The 17,152-nt window shown below is 47.8% G+C and overlaps 2 protein-coding genes across 3 annotated transcripts; one reads left to right on the top strand and one right to left on the bottom strand.

Annotated features, from left to right (window-relative positions):
• Nucleotides 1-1,812: 1,812 nt before the first annotated feature.
• ZC2HC1C (zinc finger C2HC-type containing 1C) lies at nucleotides 1,813-9,119 on the bottom strand. Its single transcript, XM_063948291.1, has 3 exons — nucleotides 9,012-9,119; nucleotides 3,832-5,084; nucleotides 1,813-2,201 (listed from the first exon to the last, which is right to left on the bottom strand). Exons 2-3 carry the CDS (start codon nucleotides 5,074-5,076, stop codon nucleotides 1,947-1,949), a joined length of 1,500 nt encoding a protein of 499 aa, XP_063804361.1. The 5' UTR covers nucleotides 5,077-5,084; nucleotides 9,012-9,119; the 3' UTR covers nucleotides 1,813-1,946.
• On the top strand, nucleotides 9,062-13,391 carry ACYP1 (acylphosphatase 1). 2 transcript variants are annotated; one of them, XM_063948296.1, is made up of 3 exons: nucleotides 9,062-9,169; nucleotides 12,385-12,496; nucleotides 12,901-13,391. In XM_063948296.1, exons 2-3 carry the CDS (start codon nucleotides 12,413-12,415, stop codon nucleotides 13,114-13,116), a joined length of 300 nt encoding a protein of 99 aa, XP_063804366.1. In that variant the 5' UTR covers nucleotides 9,062-9,169; nucleotides 12,385-12,412; the 3' UTR covers nucleotides 13,117-13,391. The 2 variants fall into 2 exon arrangements, with proteins under 2 accessions (XP_063804366.1, XP_063804367.1); XM_063948297.1 differs by lacking the exon at nucleotides 9,062-9,169 and adding an exon at nucleotides 12,104-12,158.
• The last annotated feature ends 3,761 nt before the right edge of the window (nucleotides 13,392-17,152 follow it).

A 17,152-nucleotide genomic window follows, 5' to 3' on the forward strand; every position in this document is an offset into this window, starting at 1 on the left:
GGAGTGACTGTGGAACCCGTTAACGAGAGAATAGAGTCCGAGATGCCAGATAGTTTTGGCCCACTTCCAAAGTAATTCTATATAGAATGTACGAGAAAGGAACTGTACGAACAGAACAGCCTCGATTGGGGCCACCATCTTCCCTAACACTCTCATGCAAAAGTGTCTCTGCTAACAGACAGCCAACCAAAGAGGAAGGTGTTGAATAACATCCTTAAACAACCTTCTCTGTATAGGAATCAAACTGGTCTTGGTGTAATTGACGATCCACCTGTGAGACTCCATGATCTCTTCTGTCTCACATGATCTACCAAGATCTCTGGAGAATCCACTTTGAGGATAAGATCGTCCAGGTACGATATTACTATGATCTGGACCTAAGAAATACAGCCATGACCGCAATTCCCTTTGTGAATATCCTGTGCTGTAACAATGCGAATGGAAATGTTAGGATAAGACTACAAACCTTAGAAGAGACTAATGTCCTTCCCAAATTGGTCATGATTGGGTCATGCAGGTTGATAACAAATTCCCCCTTTTCCATACTGGCGACAACTGCCTGCAAAGATGCCATCTGGAATTTGTAACCCCAGAGGTGAACTTTCAAAGATTATACATTGAGAATGGGTCTGAAGGACACGTTTGGAGGGTCTGAACTAGAAAAACAGATGGAATAGAACCCTAACCCCCTCTGGTTCAGAGGAACAAGGACCACTACTGCTGAGAGCAAAGCCTGAATCACTCCCTCCTATACCAGACTCTTTGATAGATTTTCTGGCAGGCTTGTTGAAAAAATAAATCGCCTTGATGCTCGGCTAGCTTTGTCTGTGATTGAGCAAGTCACCTTATCAAAGCAGCCATAGTCTCTGAAACGTAGAACAAATAAAACAGTCCTGCAGTGTAGGAAAAGAAACCCAACAATGGTGTAATTGGTAGAAGCAGCCACCTTACATGAATGCCTTACTACTGGGCACTCACAAAAAACTGCATGGCTTCTGCAGCCATTAGGGTACTTGGAGGGGGGAGGAGCCTGAGTTAAAACACCAGATTTAAAAGCTGCCCATGCTCCTTTCTCCACTCACTATACCCCAAGGTTTCCTGCATCGCACAGTGGATAAAAGAGCAATACTATTCTTATAGTCTCATTTCTCAGACACCCGACCCATTTATTTCTGGTACGGTTAAAATCAGTCCTGTATTTAGGGTCTAATTCAGACCTGATCGCAACAGCAAACTTTTTCTCTAATGTGCAAAACCATGTGCACTGCAGGTGGGGCAGATATAACATGTGCAGAGAGAGTTACATTTGGGTGGGTTATATTGTTTCTGTGCAGGGTTAATACTGGCTGCTTTATTTTTACACTGCAATTTAAATTTCAGTTTGAACACACCACACCCAAATCTAACGCTCTCTGCACATGTTACATCTGCCTTCCCTGCAGTGCACATGGTTTGGCCCATTAGAGAAAAAGTTTGCTGTTGCGATCAGGTCTGAATTAGGCCCTTAATTATACACGAGTAAGGTACCCTACAAAAGGAAACTGTATCACAAATATGTGTTAGTATGTGGCCACAGCAGCACTGGGCGCTCACAGCATGGAGTATACCCCTTATCTGTGACCATTCTGTTGCTTACAAGTGTGTCCTTGGAATACTCCTGTGTGTCCTTGGAATACTCCTCTCCCAAAGGCTTGTTTATCCATACTAGATGACTTGCAGCAACTGCAGTGTGGTTTTCGCTGCGTTTGGTGATTTCTGTATGTTTATAGACTGAACATGGTGTGAATAAGTGGATACAGTACATCATCTTCGTTAGGTCATTATGGTGATTTAATTTTATATTAAAAAATGTGTTTTATTAGGAACTGTATATTTTTGCCAAAGAAATACAAAATATTAAAAACCATATTACATACAGTATACATAAATAATCTGACAAACCATTGTCAGCGGCGCCGGCTTACAGGAGGACGAGGCCTGCTCTTAATAGTCTCACACTTGGGAATATGTCTTTCTGCTGCACGTGGAGCAAAGCGGCGAAGGCAGTGAGGACAGGGCACGTAATCGGGGTTCTCTTCTGGGGGAGGAGGTGGCAGGTCGGATAACTTGCCCCCTCTGGCAATGACATTCTGCACGACACGCGCCTGCTGAATTGTTCTCATGAAAGACTCGTGCTTCTGGCGCCAAGAGTTGCCCTTCACCTGGCAGAGAACAGATGAGTGAGAACAGGTGGAAGAGAGAATATAAAATAGGAGCCAGACAGGAGAATGGAGAGGAAAGAGAATATCCAATAACGAGCCAGGCAGGAGAATGGAGAGGAAAGAGAATATACAATAACGAGCCAGGAGAAGAATGGGGAGCAAAGATAATATCTGATAAAGAGCCAGGAGGAGAATGTAAAGAAAATATCCAATAACGAGCCAGACAGGAGAATGGAGAGGAAAGAGAATATCTGATAACGAGCCAGGAGGAGAATGGAAAGAAAATATCCAATAACGAGCCAGACAGGAGAATGGGGAGCAAAGAGAATATACAATAACGAGCCAGGCAGGAGAATGGGGAGCAAAGAGAATATACAATAACGAGCCAGGCAGGAGACTGGAGAGGAAAGAGATTATCCAATAACGAGCCAGACAGGAGAACGGGAAGGAAAGAGAATATCTAATAACAAGACAGGCAGGAGAATGGGGAGGAAAGAGAATATCCAATAACAAGCCAGGCAGGAGAATGGAGAGGGAAGAGAATATCCAATAACGAGCCAGGCAGGAGAATGGAGAGGAAAGAGAATACACAATAACGAGCCAGGTAGGAGAATGGAGAGGAAAAAGAATATACAATAACGAGCCAGGCAGGAGAATGGAGAGGAAAGAGAATACACAATAATGAGCCAGGCAGGAGAATGGAGAGGAAAAAGAATATACAATAACGAGCCAGGCAGGAGAATGGGGAAGGGACAGAATATATGATAGGATACAGGCAGGAGAATGGAGAGTAGAGTGTATATATATATGATAAAACAGGCAGGAGAATAGAGAGCAGAGAGTATATATCTTAGGATCCAGACAGGAGATGAAAGAGAATATCAGACAGAAGCCAGGCAGGATAATGGAGAGGAATGACAGTATATGATGGGAGCCAGACAGGAGAATAGAGTGGAAAGAGAATACATCATAGGAGCCAGGTAGGAGAAAGTTGAGGATGAGAATATATGATGGTAGCCAGGCAGGAGAATGGCGAGGATGAGAATATATGATGGTAGCCAGGCAGGAGAATGGTGAGGATGAGAATATATGATGGGAGCCAGGCAGGAGGATGGCGAGGATGAGAATATATGATGGGAGCCAGGCAGGAGAATGGGCAGGAGTGATAATATATGATGGGAGCCAGGCAGGAGAATGGAGAGGAATGATAATATATGATGGGAGCCAGGCAGGAGAATGGACAGGAATGAAAATATATGATGGGAGCCAGGCAGGAAAATGGACAGGAGTGATAATATATGATGGGAGCCAGGCAGGAGAATAGAGATGAATGATAATATATGATGGGAGCCAGGCAGGAGAATGATGAGGATAAGAATAAAATGATAGGAACCCTGCAGAAATATGCAGCGAGGAAAGATTTAGAGACAGGAAGTGTTGGTAGTACTAAAGACACATTACTGATGAAATAATAATGAGTAATGGAATATACAACAGGGAGTAGAAATAAAATGACAGTATAAGACATAAGAATATTCAATGTAGTATACTGTAACTTGGAGTTTAAAAAGAAACAGCTTAATTCCCATTATATTACAGGTATTATGTAATCAGAAGAAATTAATCTGACCTGGGGAACAGGGGATGGGGCTTTTCCTTTTGTCTGCAGATACTGTTCAAGGTCGGTGCCTTTGGCCCGGGCTTTGGAGGAGTCAAACACTTTCCTCTTGTTACATTGCATCTTCTTACAGATCTGAGAATGTTTCTCCAGACGATGCTCCATGAACCGTCTCTCACACAAATGGCAGGTAACCAGCCTCTCTCCCAAAGATTCAGGGTTATCATCAGCAAGCGATCTTGTTTCACTTTCATTCTTGTGGGTAGGTATGGACAATGGAGGTACATTGGCAGGTCCACTGGCAGGAACACCGTATAAACTGACTACCTGTCTAAGAGGTCCATTATGTGGTGGAGTCAGTCTACTCTCCCAAGAATCCCTATTCTGTTGATATTGCACTTCTGGCTGGGGTTTGCTCTTTACCTTTCCATAGGGTTTATCCCACAAATCCTTCATATAGGGTTTGTTCTGGTAGCTATCATCCTCATCTTTTTCTTCCTCTTTCCCCACATTAGTGCTTGGGTGATGGTAGTTATTATTACCTGTCCTTTTCTGAGTCCTTTCTGCTTTCATCCTACTGGCATCCTCAATCTTTCTAACTCTTCTTTCCTCTAGTTCAGCTTCCTCCCTTTCTTTCTGGATTCGTCGCAGCTCTTCCTCAGTCCTCCACAGCTTTTCCCTCAGCAGAGTCTCTTTCTTGCGGATCTCGGCTTCCAGGTCAGATTCCGTGTTCTCTAGCTGTTTCCACAAGTCTCTCTGATTGGGTCCCGATTTGGACCTGACCTGTTTTTGGGCTGGCAGTGATTCTTTGAAGCCTGGGAAATTAGCTGATGGAGCACGTAGGACTTTTCTAACTTCTGGTTCATTCCGTGCAGCTTTACGGTGAACCACTGGTTTGAGAGGGTGTGCCCTGTCTACACCCACTGACCTCTTGGATACTGTCCAATTAGAAGCCCACATCTTCTCTTCCTGGGCCCACTGAGGTGGATGGTTGAGTGCATGGATTGGATTCTGTTTAAGACCAGGATGAGTAGAGTGCAGCGAAGAACCATTTACCCTCTGGGAGATACGCTCTTGTTGCTGTGTTAGCAGACTCACCATCTTCTCTTCCTTCTCCCGAATTGCCCTCTCTTGGTATTCATTCCTTAACAACTCCAGTCTAGAGAGACCTTTGAGAGCTGGAAATTCTCTCCGGAGTAGCTTTGCGTCAGACAAGTCATCAGTGTACATAAATGGGCCCATCTTAAGTTGTGACATGATAATGCCTTGAGAAGGAATATAAGAAGTGAGATGAGAAAAAAGATTTGCTATGAAACCTGTATGACAGATCAGCCTGCACCAACTTCCACTCCCTCCCCCACATGATGTGACCAGAATTGGAGAGGGGGGTGGGGGGGTTTATGCTACAGGCCTTGTCCTAAAGAAAGGAGGATCTGTCACAGAAGTAACAAGATCAATAGTAACACCCATTCCCCCTCTATCTGTAACACCACTCAATCCTCCATGTCAGTAGTAATCCCCTGCACCCTTTATTACTAATGTCAATGCTTCCTAATCCCGTCCTTAGTAAAAGTCACACCTCAGCTAAGGGTGGGGTGGGGGGATGTGTGATTATTTATAGGGGGTCGGGGTGATATAATTATAGGAAAGGGGGGTAGATGGGGTCGGGGTGATATAATTATAGGAAAGGGGGGAGTAGATGTGGTCGGGTGATATAATTATAGGTAAGGGGGTAGTAGATGGGGTTGGGGTGATAAAATTATAGGTAAGGGGGGTATATGGGGTCGAGGTGATATAATTATAGGCAAGGGGGGGTATATGGGGTCAGGGTGATATAATTATAGGTAAGGGGGGTAGTAGTTGGGGTCAGGGTGATATGATTATAGGTAAGGGGGGTAGTAGATGGGGTCCGGGTGATATGATTATAGGTAAGGGGGGGAGAAGATGGGGTCGGGGTGATATAGGTAACGGGGGAGTAGATGGCGTCAGGGTGATATAATTATATGCAATGGGCTAATAGATGGGGTCGGGGTGATATCATTATAGGTAAGGGGGGTATATGGGGTCAGGGTGATATGATTATAGGTAAGGGGGGTATATGGGGTCGGGGTGATATCATTATAAGTAAGGGGGTAGTAGATGGGGTTGGGGTGATATAATTATAGGTAAGAGGGGTAGATGGGGTCGGGGTGATATAATTATAGGTAAGGGGGGTAGATGGGGTCGGGGTGATATAATTATAGGTAAGGGGGTAGATGGGGTCGGGGTGATATAATTATAGGTAAGGGGGTAGTAGATTGGTCGGGGTGATATGATTATAGGTAAGGGGGTAGTAGATGGAGTCGGGGTGATATAATTATAGGTAAGGGGGTAGTAGATGGAGTCGGGGTGATATAATTATAGGTAAGGGGGTAGTAGATGGGGTCGGGGTGATATAATTATAGGTAAGGGGGGTAGTAGATGGGGTCGGGGTGATATAATTATAGGTAAGGGGGGGTAGTAGATGGGGTCGGGGTGATATAATTATAGGTAAGGGGGTAGTTGATGGAGTCGGAGTGATATAATTATAGGTAAGGGGGTAGTAGATGGAGTCGGGGTGATATAATTATAGGTAAGGGGGGTAGTAGTTGGGGTCAGGGTGATATGATTATAGGTAAGGGGGGTAGTAGATGGGGTCCGGGTGATATGATTATAGGTAAGGGGGGGAGTAGATGGGGTCGGGGTGATATAGGTAACGGGGGAGTAGATGGCGTCAGGGTGATATAATTATATGTAATGGGCTAATAGATGGGGTCGGGGTGATATAATTATAGGTAAGGGGGGTATATGGGGTCAGGGTGATATGATTATAGGTAAGGGGGGTATATGGGGTCGGGGTGATATCATTATAAGTAAGGGGGTAGTAGATGGGGTTGGGGTGATATAATTATAGGTAAGAGGGGTAGATGGGGTCGGGGTGATATAGTTATAGGTAAGGGGGGTAGATGGGGTCGGGGTGATATAATTATAGGTAAGGGGGTAGATGGGGTCGGGGTGATATAATTATAGGTAAGGGGGTAGTAGATTGGTCGGGGTGATATGATTATAGGTAAGGGGGTAGTAGATGGAGTCGGGGTGATATAATTATAGGTAAGGGGGTAGTAGATGGAGTCGGGGTGATATAATTATAGGTAAGGGGGTAGTAGATGGGGTCGGGGTGATATAATTATAGGTAAGGGGGGGTAGTAGATGGGGTCGGGGTGATATAATTATAGGTAAGGGGGGGTAGTAGATGGGGTCGGGGTGATATAATTATAGGTAAGGGGGTAGTTGATGGAGTCGGAGTGATATAATTATAGGTAAGGGGGTAGTAGATGGAGTCGGGGTGATATAATTATAGGTAAGGGGGTAGTAGATGGGGTCGGGGTGATATAATTATAGGTAAGGGGGGTAGATGGGGTCGGGGTGATATAATTATAGGAAAGGGGGGTAGTAGATGGAGTCAGGGTGATATAATTATAGGTAAGGGGGTAGTAGATGGGGTCGGGGTGATATAATTATAGGTAAGGGGGTAGTAGATGGGGTCGGGGTGATATAATTATAGGTAAGGGGGTAGTAGATGGGGTCGGGGTGATATAATTATAGGTAAGGGGGTAGTAGATGGGGTCGGGGTGATATAATTATAGGTAAGGGGGTAGTAGATGGGGTCGGGTGATATAATTATAGGTAAGGGGGTAGCAGATGGGGTCGGGGTGATATGATTATAGGTAAGGGGGTAGCAGATGGGGTCGGGGTGATATAATTATAGGTAAGGGGGTAGTAGATGGGGTCGGGGTGATATAATTATAGATAAGGGGGGGTATATGGAGTCGGGGTGATATGATTATAGGTAAGGGGGTAGTAGACGGGGTCGGGGTGATATGATTATAGGTAAGGGGGTAGTAGATGGGGTCGGGGTGATATGATTATAGGTAAGGGGGTAGTAGATGGGGTCGGGGTGATATGATTATAGGTAAGGGGGTAGTAGATGGGGTCAGGGTGATATGATTATAGGTAAGGGGGTAGTAGATGGGGTCGGGGTGATATGATTATAGGTAAAGGGGTAGTAGATGGGGTCGGGGTGATACGATTATAGGTAAGGGGGTAGTAGATGGGGTCAGGGTGATACGATTATAGGTAAGGGGGTAGTAGATGGGGTCGGGGTGATACGATTATAGGTAAGGGGGTAGTAGATGGGGTCGGGTGATATTAAAATAGGTAAGGGGGTAGTAGATGGGGTCGGGGTGATATGATTATAGGTAAGGGGGTAGTAGATGGGGTCGGGGTGATATGATTATAGGTAAGGGGGTAGTAGATGGGGTCGGGGTGATATGAAAATAGGTAAGGGGGTAGTAGATGGGGTCGGGGTGATATGATTATAGGTAAGGGGGTAGTAGATGGAGTCGGGGTGATATAATTATAGATAAGGGGGGTATATGGAGTCGGGGTGATATAATTATAGATAAGGGGGGTATATGGATTCGGGGTGATATAATTATAGATAAGGGGGGTATATGGAGTCGGGGGTGATATAATTATAGGTAAGGGTGGTATATGGAGTCGGGGTGATATAATTATAGATAAGGGGGGTAGATGGGGTAGGGGTGATATAATTATAGGTAAGGGGGTAGTAGATGGGGTCGCGGTGATATAATTATAGGTAAGGGGGGTAGTAGATGGGGTCGGGGTGATATAATTATAGGTAAGGGGGGTAGTAGATGGGGTCGGGGTGATATAATTATAGGTAAGGGGGGTAGATGGGGTCGGGGTGATATAATTATAGGTATGGGGGGTATATGGAGTCGGGGTGATATAATTATAGGTAAGGGGGTAGTAGATGGGGTCGGGGTGATATAATTATAGGTAAGGGGGTAGTAGATGGAGTCGGGGTGATATAATTATAGGTAAGGGGGTAGTAGATGGGGTCGGGGTGATATGATTATTATAGGTAAGGGGGGTAGATTGGGTCGGGGTGATATAATTATAGGTAAGGGGGATAGATGGGGTCGGGGTGATATGATTATAGGTAAGGGGGTAGTAGATGGGGTCGGGGTGATATAATTATAGGTAAGGGGGTAGTAGATGGGGTCGGGGTGATATGATTATAGGTAAGTGGGGTCACCACGGAGAATGTGCAGGATGTATAGGCGGAGAAAAGCCGGTCTCTGGCTCACCTGCCCGTCCTTGTCCCTGGCTTGTTGTGCCGGTTGCTAGGAGACGCCGCTGGGTCACCGTTCTTATAACGTCATCAACAGGCGACCTGCTCCCCGGGAGTTGTCATAGGAACAGACCGTCCGGAGGCCCTGACCTAATATATACCGTCACTATCGAGGTAAGGGGGCATCTGTATACAAAACAGGCCGTCCCCTGGGTGATTATATAAAGGTGTATATACTGTGCAGCTATATAATAATAATTCATAAATCACCTTATAGTACTACACCATGCTGCCCCTTCCCTGGTGATTATCTATAGGTATATAAACAGCAATGTCATAATAATAGTAATACATCACCTTACACTACACCACACATATATATATTATATACACTATTCTTCCCCTCCCCTGGATGAATATAGGTATATAAACACCTATGTACTAATATAGCACCTTATAGTACACCATACTGGCCTACCCCCGGGGGTGGGGGAAGGGGTGTAGCTATGTGGCTTTACATGGCTGGTTTGCCTGGAAAGCTCTTTAGTAGTGTGTGTGTGGCTGAAGTCGGGGTCACAGGCAGAGGTACAGAACGAGGATGCAAGCCGAAGTCGGGGTCACAGGCAGAGGTGCAGAACGAGGATGCAAGCAGAAGTCGGGGGTCACAGGCAGAGGTGCAGAACGAGGATGCAAGCCGAAGTCGGGGTCACAGGTAGAGGTGCAGAACGGGAAAGCAAGCTGAAGTCGCAGTCACTGGCAGAGATGCAGAACGAGGTACAGAACGAGGATGCAAGCCGAAGTCTGGGTCACAGGCAGAAGGATGCAAGCCTAAGTCTGGGTCACAGGCAGAAGGATGCAAGCCTAAGTCGGGGTCACAGGCAGAGGTGCAGAACGAGGATGCAAGCCTAAGTCGGGGTCACAGGCAGAGGTGCAGAACGAGGATGCAAGCTGAAGTCGGGGTCACAGGCAGAGGTGCAGAACGAGGATGCAAGCCGAGGTTGGGGTCACAGGCAGAGGTGCAGAATGAGGATGCAAACTGAAGTCGGGGTCACAGGCAGAGGTGCAGAATGAGGATGCAAACTGAAGTCGGGGTCACAGTCAGAGGTGCAGAATGAGGATGCAAGCCAAGGTTGGGGTCACAGGCAGAGGTACAGAATGAGGATGCAAACTGAAGTCGGGGTCACAGTCAGAAGTGCAGAATGAGGATGCAAGCTGAAGTCGGGGTCACAGGCAGAGGTGCAGAACGAGGATGCAAGCTGAAGTTGGGGTCACAGTCAGAGGTGCAGAATAAGGATGCAAGCCTAAGTCGGGGTCACAGGCAGAGGTGCAGAACGAGGATGCAAGCCGAGGTTGGGGTCACAGGCAGAGGTGCAGAATGAGGATGCAAGCCGAAGTCGGGGTCACAGGCAGAGGTGCAGAATGAGGATGCAAACTGAAGTCGGGGTCACAGTCAGAAGTGCAGAATAAGGATGCAAGCCTAAGTCGGGGTCACAGGCAGAGGTGCAGAACGAGGATGCAAGCCGAGGTTGGGGTCACAGGCAGAGGTGCAGAATGAGGATGCAAGCCGAAGTCGGGGTCACAGGCAGAGGTGCAGAATGAGGATGCAAGCTGAAGTCGGGGTCACAGGCAGAGGTGCAGAATGAGGATGCAAGCTGAAGTCGGGGTCACAGTCAGAGGTACAGAATGAGGATGCAAACTGAAGTCGGGGTCACAGTCAGAAGTGCAGAATAAGGATGCAAGCCTAAGTCGGGGTCACAGGCAGAGGTGCAGAACGAGGATGCAAGCCGAGGTTGGGGTCACAGGCAGAGGTGCAGAATGAGGATGCAAGCCGAAGTCGGGGTCACAGGCAGAGGTGCAGAATGAGGATGCAAGCTGAAGTCGGGGTCACAGGCAGAGGTGCAGAATGAGGATGCAAGCTGAAGTCGGGGTCACAGGCAGAGGTGCAGAATGAGGATGCAAGCCAAGGTTGGGGTTACAGGCAGAGGTACAGAATGAGGATGCAAACTGAAGTCGGGGTCACAGTCAGAAGTGCAGAATAAGGATGCAAGCCTAAGTCGGGGTCACAGGCAGAGGTGCAGAACGAGGATGCAAGCCGAAGTCGGGGTCACAGTCAGAGGTGCAGAATGAGGATGCAAGCCTAAGTCAGGGTCACAGGCAGAGGTGCAGAACGAGGATGCAAGCCGAGGTTGGGGTCACAGGCAGAGGTGCAGAATGAGGATGCAAGCCGAAGTCGAGGTCACAGGCAGAGGTGCAGAATGAGGATGCAAGCTGAAGTCTGGGTCACAGGCAGAGGTGCAGAACGAGGATGCAAGCCGAAGTCGGGGTCACAGGCAAAGGTGCAGAACGAGGATGCAAGCTGTAGTCAGCGTCACAGGCAGAGGTACAGAACGAGGATGCAAGCTGAAGTCGGGGTCACAGGCAAAGGTGCAGAACGAGGATGCAAGCTGAAGTCGGGGTCACAGGCAGAGGTGCAGAACGAGGATGCAAGCTGAAGTCGGGGTCACAGGCAAAGGTGCAGAACGAGGATGCAAACTGAAGTCAGGGTCACAGGCAAAGGTGCAGAACGAGGATATAAGCTGAAGTCGGCACATTCAGAACGAGATAACTAGCTGTGTTAGTACATGGGGAAACAAGTAACAGAGTAAACACTGGTGAACAAGCAGGAGACCTGATAGCCTGGCACCAGTATGGTGCACAGAGTGAGCTTACAGAGGCTGGGCAATTCAGTTTGGTGGCAAACTAATGTCACAAAGGGGAGGCATTTGATATGGCAACTGTCGGGATCCCAGCGCTCACCATATCGACGTCTGAATCCCGACAGCCAGCATACCGACAACTATTCTCCCTCTTAAGGTGTCCACGACACCCCTAAAGAGGGACCGCGCCTGCAGTGTAGCGAGCGCGAACCCGCAAGGGGATCTTTTGCGCTCACCCCGCTGCCTATATGTCGGGATCCCGGTGCCGGTATGCTGGGCGCTGGGATCCCGACCGCCGGCATAAGTCAAAGAGTGATTAAAACACCCTGCAGTACTAGATTCTGACAAGCAGAGGGCGCTCTGGCAACTTAGGGAATCCGACAGCGGTCGTGCCACTGCAGTCGTTGAGATTCAGAGGTGTTCTACGCCGTGAGAATCATCCCGCCTTGTATCAGCAGTTCAGGCTGGTGGGTGATACGACACATCTGCAGCAGCTGCGTGATGTCACCATGGGCCAGGGTCACTACGGAACATTTACAGCACTGTGGGGAATGCGTTATCATAATGAATTGAGGCTGCTCTGTATGTGTGTGTGTGTGTGTGTGTGTGTATCTGTGTTTTGTGATGGGTGGGTTTGCACTTACTGTTAATATCCCAGTATTATATACATTGTATTTGTATCCTATTGTACAGGCGTGCAGTTGTCTATTACCTTCTGGACATGGCTGAAGGGGGGACACTCATCACCCTGGATTACGAGGTTTTCGGGAAAGTTCAAGGTGTTTTCTTTCGCAAGTATACGCAGGTAAAGCACACCTGTATGTGTGGGCTTTCTCACACACCTGCGTGAAATTATTGCGCTATCTTAAGTGTTATCTAAGATATATTTATATCTGTAGGAGTTACGACAAAGTGTCGGCCAATCCACTCGTCAGTCATGTATTGCACAGATTACACCCCCAGTACCTCCATATACTGCCAGTACACCCGCCACTCCCTTCCCATTTCCAGTGATTACAAGTCCTCATTTTATGTTCTGCGTCCCACTCTCAATATTCAGGGGTCATTCAGGATACTGTCCAGGGTAAAGTATGAGATTGAAGTGACCGATTTTATTGAGATTGCAACCCCTTAGAGGCTGTGAATAGAGAGATGGTATCTTTGTCTTGTGTGGCTGTAGCCGTGACTGTTTGTTCTCGCCTGTTGCAGAAAGCGGGGGCTCGTCTGGGCCTTGTTGGTTGGGTGCGTAATACAGCAACGGGAACAGTCCAGGGACAGCTACAAGGTCCTATAGCCAGTGTGCGAGAGATGCAGGAATGGCTGCAGAACACAGGAAGCCCCAAGTCCGTGATCAAAGAGGCACAATTCCATAATGAAAAGACGATACAACGGCTGGAATTCAGCAGCTTTCAGATCAGCAAGTGAGAGCTACGGCGACACAGCGCTGCAGGGACGCTGCAGGGAAAGACAATAGCTTCATCCGACACTCCTCATTTCAGACAAGCCATGGTTACGTGCATCCATTGCTCATGTCACAGGATCATATCTGTTTTTATTTAACAGTATTTATAGGGTTTATTATTATTAATATTTATATAGCACCACAAGTTTATATCCATCGTGTCACCCTTAGCATGTTACAATACGTGGAGTTTGTGGACACTGCAGTGTTACCGAATTAAACGAATAGTTGGATCCTGCTGCCACTCTCATCTGAAAGGAGTACCAGCAATGAAACAGTCCCTAAAGGCAGGAGATAAATCTCAGAACCGTCCCCTCAGGCTGGGCCTCATTCAGAGTCAGACACAAGTACGGGTCTGCCGGATCGATGAAATCTGCAACTGTGCGCGTGCACCGGACAAGTGCTGGCGGATTGATTTGTCCGTTCATGGAGCACTCTGTCCGTTTAACGTGCATATATCTGGGCACTTACAGGGCGGTGTCCAGGCGGACACACAGATCTATTGCATCTTGTGGGCGCACAAGCCGACTTCTGTGTTCCTAGTGGATGAAGCCGGCTCGTGTGTTGCAGAATGCGTCACTTGCGGCCAGCATGGGGTAAGCCGCAGCCCTCTGGGAGTGTATCTTAGCTTAGCAGAAGTGCGACGAATGGATCGCAGCGCGGCTACAAAAAAAGATTGTGTAGTTTCTGAGCAGCTCGAGACCTACTCCTACCTTGCGATCACTTCAGACTGTTTAGTTACTATTTTGACGTCACGAACACACCCTGCGTTCGGCCAGCCACGCCTGCGTTTCCACAGGCACGCCTGCGTTTGTATCTGACACGCCTGCGTTTTTCCACACACTCCCCGAAAACGGTCAGTTACCTCCCAGAAGCACCCACTTCCTGTTAATCACTCTGCGGCCGGCAGTGTTTTTGAAAAGCGTCGCTAGACCTGGCGTGAAACTACTGTGGCTGTTGTGAAAGTACGTTGCGCGTGCGCATTGCGCCGCATGCGCAGAATTGACGTTTTTTTGCCTGATCGGTGCGCAGCGACTGAAAACAGCTAGTGAACAACTCGAAATGACCACCAATATATCAACCAGTTTTATCGTACGCAACAAGTTTTAAAAGTAAATGATGCTCCAGTCAATCAGCTCTTAACGGTCATTTGTTTGAAAAGTGACAGTTGGGACCTGCTTGGCTGGAGCACCATTTATCATATGCAATGAGTTTTTAAACTCTTTGTGTATGATAAAACTTTTTGATAAATCATCCTCATCTTCTGCTGCACCGTTATATGATCAAGTCCCACGCAGGGGCTGCACAGCAGAAGGAAACACATATTGCAGACCAGAGTATGGTAACTAGGAGAGGAGAGAAATGCATGCAGCCTGTCATCCAGTCTAGGCGATGGGGCGAGGAGACCGCTGTGATGCCTGACAATTCCTGATTCTTCCCAGTAACACCTGCATGGGCTACTCATGCACTGCACGTAGCTTAGTTCAATCACTGCTCCTCTGTTGCCTCCAGGCCTAGCACAGAACTATAGGTGTTTATCATGCAGGTTCCGAGTGCTGACAACAGGGAGGAGGGGAAGGTGACAAGGACTGAAACTTCAAATTGGAACAAAGCAGTACTGACTAGCAGGAATCAATGATTGAACTGCAAGGTCAGATTAAGAAGACTCAGTGCAAGAAGGTCAGTGCATGTGGCAGGTTCAGCGGGTTAGGTGTAAAGCAAGAGGTCAGGGCAGGCAGCAGGTACAGTGATCAGGTGTAAAGCAAGAGGTCAGGGCAGGCAGCAGGTACAGTGATCAGGTGTAAAGCAAGAGGTCAGGGCAGGCAGCAGGTACAGTGATCAGGTGTAAAGCAAGAGGTCAGGGCAGGCAGCAGGTACAGTGATCAGGTTTAAAGTAAGAGGTCATGGCAGGCAGCAGGTCCAGTGGTTAGGTGTATAGCAAGAGGTCAGGGGCAGGCAGCAGGTCCAGTGGTTAGGTGTATAGCAAGAGGTCAGGGCAGGCAGCAGGTACAGTGGTTATGTGTAAAATAAGAGGTCAGTGCAGGCAGCAGGTACAGTAGTCAGGTGTAAAGTAAGAGGTCAGGGCAGGCAGCAGGTACAGTAGTCAGGTGTAAAGTAAGAGGTCAGGGCAGGCAGCAGGTACAGTAGTCAGGTGTAAAGTAAGAGGTCAGGGCAGGCAGCAGGTACAGTAGTCAGGTGTAAAGTAAGAGGTCAGGGCAGGCAGCAGGTACAGTAGTCAGGGCAACAGTAGTACACATAACATTAGTATAATATCACATCCAGGTTACCAGGAGCATGGAGACTCAGATTGGTCATGTGACCACACCTCAGATCGGATGCACTGGCCTTGCCAGTAATACCCATCATCAGACACCAAGCAGAGGAGAATTAGTGTTGGCTTGTGGGTGCGTGCACATGTCTGGAATTCATTGTGACCGTAAAATTAGATATGCTGGAAGATTTCCAATAAACACATTTTGTGAGATTTTTGGCACAGACATCTCTAGCTGGCATCCAAGATTTCTCCTCTTGGCCAATGCACCTCCGGGAAACCACAATCCAGGATTATTTACACTTCCTACGGCTCGGTGACTGCATGAAAAGGAAATATATCCCAGATCCAACAGCTGGCTTTGATAAAAGGAACATTAAACTAATTTGTGATTGAGATGTTGGAAGTGATCTCTGAAAAACCCAAACAACATTGGCTTAATTACTGTCCCAGGGTCCAGGGTAGGATGTAGAGAGGGGTGGTCTTCAGTATGCCGACTGATGGGATCCCGGCGCACAGTATACCGGTGCCGGAATCCCGACACTTATTCTCCCTCGTGGGGGTCCACGACCCCCCTGGAGGGAGAATAAAATAGCGCGCACCACCGTGTCCGCAAGGGGCTCATTTGCGCTCGCCACACTGTCGGTAAGCCAGCGGTCGGGCTCCCGGCGCCGGTATGCTGGTCGCCGGGAGCTCGACCGCCGGCATACCATACTGAACCCGTAGAGAGTGGTGCAGATCTGTGCATGGGGATTTTGTTCATATTTTTAGCAAAATATTTAAGCTTGTAGCCTGTCGTGATGGGATTACAAACCTCTGCAAGTTCCTGCACTAGCACATATGCCTAACACACCATTCAAGTACAGTTAAATGCCCTCATCTCTCAGGTACAATGGGTAATGGGGGCCATTCCGAGTTGTTCGCTAGCTGAAAATGTTCGCTGCGCAGCGATGAGGCAAAAAAAGGCACTTCTGCGCATTCGGCGCAATGCGCACCCGCGACGTACTTTCACAACAGCCAATGTAATTTCACACAAGGTCTAGCAAAGCTTTTCAGTCGCGCTGCTGGCCGCAGAGTGATTGACATGAAGTGGGCGTTTTTGGGTGTCAACTGACCGTTTTCAGCGAGTGTTCAGAAAAACGCAGGCGTGCCAGGAAAAACGCAGGCGTGGCTGGGCGAACGCAGGGCGTGTTTGTGACGTCAAATCCGGAACTGAACAGTCTGAAGTGATCGCAAGTGCTGAGTAGGTCTGGAGCTACTCTGAAACTGCACAAAATTATTTTGTAGCCGCTCTACGATCCTTTCGTTCGCACTTCTGCTAAGCTAAAATACACTCCCAGTGGGCGGCGGCATAGCGTTTGCACGGCTGCTAAAAACTGCTAGCGAGCGATCAACTCGGAATGACCCCCAATATTCAGACAAGGGCTGGCTTGTGAGCCATACCTAACTGGGCCTTGCATAGCAGGGGTATTTAACATTTCGTCCCTCTAGCAGTTGTGGAACTGAACATGCCAGCATGCCCTGACACCGTTTTGCTATTAGGGCTTGCTGGGATGTTTAGTTCCACAACAGCTGGAGGGCCGCATGTTGAATACACCTGTTATATATAGCCTTGACTGTAAGCTGCCATGATAGCACTAGGCAATATAGTGAAACAAAATATAAAATATTCCGCGGCTCAGTTTTACCCATATTCTATACGCTACCAGCTGCGTGACAATACTAAT

This window comes from Pseudophryne corroboree, chromosome 12 (genome assembly GCF_028390025.1).
Source record: "Pseudophryne corroboree isolate aPseCor3 chromosome 12, aPseCor3.hap2, whole genome shotgun sequence".
Lineage (NCBI taxonomy): Eukaryota > Metazoa > Chordata > Amphibia > Anura > Myobatrachidae > Pseudophryne > Pseudophryne corroboree.